Below are 4,993 nucleotides of genomic sequence, written 5' to 3' on the forward strand. Positions count from 1 at the left end.
TCAGCCTAGGGAAGTTGATATTCACTCCAAAACTGAGGCTTACCCAAAAGATGTCATAGACAAAGAGGCCCGCCAAGAGGATGAAAGCTACTGAGAACTTATGGAGGGATACGAGACGGATCGCTTGAATGCAGAAGGAGACACCTAAAGGCCGCTTGTCGGGGAAGTAGGGGAACACCACGGAGCTACCGAACATGTTGTGGATGGTGAACTGTTTGTTCCAAGCAAAGACGCCTCCAAGGACCGCCGACACACCATAGACGAGGATCTTGAGAGTAAGATTAGCAATATAGGGAGGGAAGAGACTTTACGTGAGAGTATCCGAATTTAATGTCAACATTGGGATCTTCGTCTGGCTTCTCCGCAAAAACCTTCATAAGTAAAGTTGGCATCGTAAAGCGAATATGGAATCTGTGGAAGAAGGCAGACGTTGTGTTGGGAATACTGACGATAGAGAGAGCACGTGAATGGTGATAATTCAGTGCTGATATCCTGCCAGTGATAATGTAGTATATACAACGTAGACGATTATTGTCGAGTTCTGCTAGTGATATTCCGAAATTCTTTAGACCAAGGGTCAAGTAAAGGTTATGTTGGAGTACCGAGAGAAGATTAGTGATAGGTGGTCATCAACATACCTGTTGTGAGTGAGGTCTTCAGAGAGGCAGCTATCAACGAGAGGCTTCACGGTCTCAGCCAAGGCACCAACACCTAATATACAGTATTCAACAGCAGTAGTAGTCGGCCCGGTGGGACTACCTAGCATGCCAAGATAGCCGGTGAGGAGTAGATTCATGAGATAGGGGGATACCAACTTATAAGCTAAATACCTACCGCCACCACAATTGCTCATCTCACGGTGATGCTGAATGATGCAATGACGACGAGGGAGGGACTTACAAGCTGAGTAAAGCTATACTGCCAAAAACAGGGAACATCATAGCATCCTTCTGTGAGACCGAATCCATGTCCTCCTTCTTACCATCAGCATCTATAAGAGCAAGAGTCGTAGACTAAGAGTTGCTGATATTACTTGTATTGTTGAGTTTGAGGCTTTGGTGGCATGCAATGCACATGATGGGAGCCGTATACCTATGAGACCATATATTCAACATGATCGATCGGCTGCAACCCCTACAGTAGCATCTGCGGATTGACCGGTATGATAACGAAGTTGGTGACCACAAAGAGAAGTCCCAATATAGCGTATGATGCCTTATAGGCGATCCCCATTGGGGACTTCATCGTGACAGGGGCAGCACCAGAACCAGCAGCAGCAACCGAGGCTTCCGAAGACATATAGTTCGGTAATACAGCTGAATACGGATGACCAGGAGTAAGCCTCTTGCTACACCTCATGGCCCATCTGGCATCATGCCAGTTAACAAATCTTAACTCATGATTCGGTATTAGATTCATAGCAGAAGTTAAGTATAATTATTTTTGTCTGGATGCGCACTGAGTAGTGTTGTACGTGTGATAGCTGGTAATAATAATTCCTGTCGTCCTCCTCCTCCTTCTCCTCATGAGGGCCCATCAACAACCACCATAAGCAGATCATAGCCCCTCCCCGCTCCCATCACAACATACTTGGAGGAAACCTTCATTTCAGATTTAATCAATTGGTTGCAATTCTAATTTCCATCATTCATCATGTTGCAAAGGTCGGGAGACTAACGACTCGACTTAGGCCTCCCTTTGGGGGCGCACTCCGGGACAGCCTAGTCGACCGCCTTGGAGCTGCTGTCATCACATCAGCAACTTCTAAACAAAAATATGAACCTCACATAAACCTCAGAGTCGACTCCATCTACCTCTGTAACCCCCGACAGCTCTCCTCCGTCTCCTTTGACGATGCTTACCCGGTGTGACTGTCACACCGGGTATGATAGGTGCATCACATTCGGGTGATGGACTCCGTCGCCGCCGCTGCTGGCCGCCGCCGCCCCCCAGTGGTGAGCCATCAAAGTACGTCCTTCTACTGCCTTGAAATGTCGGGGAAAGGTCGACATCACGTGGAGGGTCAGCGTCACATAGTGTCATGATTTGGGGTGCTGGTTGGAAGGTAGTCCTTGACGTAGTCACGACGACCGGGCATAAGACCAGGGGTCTGCGTATACGGTCATCCTCAGCTGTTTTGTGGATGGAAGGTCTAGTGGGTGGTGACGGGACAATGCTTGTGTTGGGAGGTGTCACCGGTGGTGATGACCGTGTTGGAGAACCTTTTACTCGTTTGCTCGCCTCCCTTGATGAGCCTATAGGTTGGATGAATTCCTATTCCTCGCCGCCATACAAGACCACTACCTAAGGTCCTCTTGCTACAGGTCAATGCTGCTAATATAGAGGTCGGTGTCCATCCCCCAACACTACCTAGAAGGACCTCCCTATTCAGCAGGCACCCTCGGCGGCCCACCTTGGTCTGTTGGTGTTAGGAGGTCCCTACAGTCCACCCAAATGACCTTATCCGTCAATGATAGCTGCCTCAGAGTATGACAGATATTCCGTAGACTCCCAGCCTATCGTAGCACACCGTCACCATCGTGAAGCCACTGAGGTTGCCCTTACATGGACCTTAGGGCCAACAAGAACATGTGTGACCTCCGACCACTGCTCTGCTTCCATATAGTTGATGCCATATACATATCCTCCAGTACCCCTCACAATGCCAAAGACCATCCCTGGGATCCCCGACCCTACTACTATAATGATACATGATGATCACGACTACGAGAGCTCACCAACTACGGTGTATTTGGCCCTCGTTAGGTCCAGACCCTGGCCATTGAAGGCATTGCTACATAATGCATCAATGTAGTCGTCAAGAGGGACGTGATCCTGTAGGGGTGGCATGTCGTAGAGTGATCGATACCTCACAAAGGGGGGGGGGGGGTGATGATACTAGAGGCCATGCAGGTGGTCATACTTTTTCCGGGGTGGTCGATGGGCAACTCCTGGGGAGTCCAACTGCTCTAGGAAGGACACTACTCGAGGGAACTCGTGAATGGTCACCTCTTCTAAAGCCAAATTAGAATACGAATAAATAGTCTAATAGTCAACTACTGCAAAACCTAATGCTTCGGTATCGGGTTCGATCCTCGGTGTCGGCATTTAATGAGCGTATACTTGTGACTGTACCACCACTCTCACACCCTACTCTTGCTGGCAGCTCATCGACTCTATCAATCTGATACACACATCATTTACTCTACCAGTCCATACTCTTGCTATTACTTGAATCATCGAAGGCCCCATCTTCCTCCTAGGAGCCTGTCTACACCCCAATAGATGCATCTTAACTCCTCCACTACTAGTGTCCATCCCAACACACAATACTCCACATAATGGGCAGTGATAGTGACCACTGCTACATGCATCCACTCCCACCACCGAGGTCGGCGGCGCCGCCTTAGCAGGTCCCTCTGGAGTCTTCAGGCCAATACGACTCTCTCTTCGAGAAGACCGTGATGAGGACTTGGTCGGAAGATTCCAACCTGACCATCACAGAGATAGCCTACAGCTTCCTAATGCCCCCAGGAGTACATTCTGTTCGATAGCAATAATGGAGGATATACGCTGGGTTGTCCAATACGACAACTCTAAGGAGGTCATTGCAGTGATGGTCATCTTGTATATGGTGGTAGAGGCAACCTAAGGCTCGAATGATGATGGTGATTGAAGTAGTGAGGACCGCCGACTCCAGGCTGTGTCGTCATGCTGCTCAGTCTTGACGATTCTCAACTCGCATAAGGGACAAGCCAATGTGACGATCGTGGGATCGTCGACTTGGACAGCAGCTGGAGGACGGAGTAGCAGCCGAGCATGATCGGTGATAGGAGGAGGTGGAGAGGGCGTCATGTTTCCAGAGGAGGGAGGCCATGCTGACTCCACTACTACGGGCCATAATCTGTGTGGTAAATTGGCGAACTGGACCTGCGACGAGCGCGTCAGTTCTTCAATCAAACGACCCAGGTTCAATTTCTCGCTACCCCATTACCGATTTATGAAGTGCCTTAACAGCCTGTACAGTCGGGAGAGCCTCATCCCCTCGCCGAGCACTCATCCCTCCAGAAGTAGCCGTTGGGGTACGACGTCTACCCACAGGCAATATCGCTGAGGTTGATGCCGACCTGGACAAGGGACGCCCCTTCGAGGGCACAGCCTAAACCTATCGAATTGACCCCACACCCTTGCATAGTAATAAATCACCTGTAAGAGCTTCGGTGGGGTTTCCTTTGGATAGGCAATATCATCATCATCATCGAGTTGGTTAAGATCATTAACAAGAGAGGACATCATGTCACCAACCTCCTCTGGCCATTCCCTCAGGACTGCATCCTCATCTTCCTCTTCAATACATGGGTACAGTCTAGTGCCTCTCGTCGGAGGGGACGCAACAACCAATGACACCATTGTATACAACCATGTAGGCAACAACCTACTTCAATGGAGAAGATCTTACATCAATAACCAGGATTATCGCGCGCGCCATGATAATCGATTATTGTTGATATCTTTGATACTTTCTTTTTAGCAACTTGGCCCAAGGCAAAGGTTTTCCCTCGTCGGCACTTCGAGGTCCTCAAACTTCGATACTGCCGTTGCTGCTACTACTAGAGCTCGTTTCGTAGCCTTCAACTACCCTTATCATGCCACTCCTTCATTTCATCACTAACATGCTTTAGTAGTGCTCCGACATCTCCCCAACCGTATGCGTTTCTCGAGTGTACTTTCTTTTCGGCATTTGACTGTGGACGGGCGCTCCGCATCCGTACAAGCAGATCTACGGCCTATTCCAATGAGTGTTAAGAATCCTGTATATCGCGTCTGGAACAGTGATTTTCAGCGCAAACGATTTACTGTGTTTCAACCTGAGAAATGGTGTAGCATATGGTATCTCATTCTGTTGTCATTTCCATTTTGAACATCATTTGTTTTAAGTCGTCCGATTAAGCAAGATCATGAAAATACGACTACTCCCATAATAAAGCGATAT

General features: G+C 48.8%; 2 protein-coding genes across 2 annotated transcripts in view; both read right to left on the reverse strand.

Annotated features, from left to right (window-relative positions):
* Pmar_PMAR002426 (multi-pass transmembrane protein, putative) overlaps positions 1-1,299 on the reverse strand; it is a gene marked incomplete at both ends in the record, with an annotated part of 1,911 nt that extends 612 nt beyond the window's left edge. Inside the window, 8 exons of the mRNA XM_002780675.1 lie at positions 44-144; positions 190-268; positions 312-444; positions 639-711; positions 760-830; positions 901-991; positions 1,034-1,092; positions 1,139-1,299. Coding sequence (XP_002780721.1) covers positions 44-144; positions 190-268; positions 312-444; positions 639-711; positions 760-830; positions 901-991; positions 1,034-1,092; positions 1,139-1,299 — 768 coding nt within the window. The remainder of the gene's footprint in view (positions 1-43; positions 145-189; positions 269-311; positions 445-638; positions 712-759; positions 831-900; positions 992-1,033; positions 1,093-1,138) is intronic.
* Positions 1,300-1,596: 297 nt separating this feature from the next.
* Positions 1,597-4,443, reverse strand: Pmar_PMAR002427 (hypothetical protein). Its single transcript, XM_002780676.1, has 12 exons — positions 4,207-4,443; positions 3,995-4,159; positions 3,696-3,930; positions 3,541-3,648; positions 3,232-3,491; positions 3,155-3,184; positions 2,739-2,835; positions 2,566-2,693; positions 2,414-2,516; positions 2,305-2,370; positions 1,815-2,255; positions 1,597-1,764 (listed from the first exon to the last, which is right to left on the reverse strand). The coding sequence occupies exons 1-12, from the start codon at positions 4,408-4,410 to the stop codon at positions 1,652-1,654; spliced, it is 1,950 nt and encodes a 649-aa protein (XP_002780722.1). The 5' UTR covers positions 4,411-4,443; the 3' UTR covers positions 1,597-1,651.
* Positions 4,444-4,993: the final 550 nt, after the last annotated feature.

The sequence above is a fragment of the Perkinsus marinus genome (genome assembly GCF_000006405.1).
Source record: "Perkinsus marinus ATCC 50983 genomic scaffold scf_1104296944200, whole genome shotgun sequence".
Lineage (NCBI taxonomy): Eukaryota > Perkinsozoa > Perkinsida > Perkinsidae > Perkinsus > Perkinsus marinus.

Excerpts from the sequence above, each read along its gene's own strand:
- Pmar_PMAR002427 (XM_002780676.1), bottom strand. The coding sequence starts at position 4,410 with ATGGTGTCATTGGTTGTTGCGTCCCCTCCGACGAGAGGCACTAGACTG. Across the intron at positions 3,185-3,231 it reads TGGGGCCTTCGATGATTCAA|ATTGATAGAGTCGATGAGCT; the intron begins GTAATAGCAAGA and ends TGTGTGTATCAG. Across the intron at positions 2,836-3,154 it reads TCGATGAGCTGCCAGCAAGA|GATCACGTCCCTCTTGACGA; the intron begins GTAGGGTGTGAG and ends CCACCCCTACAG.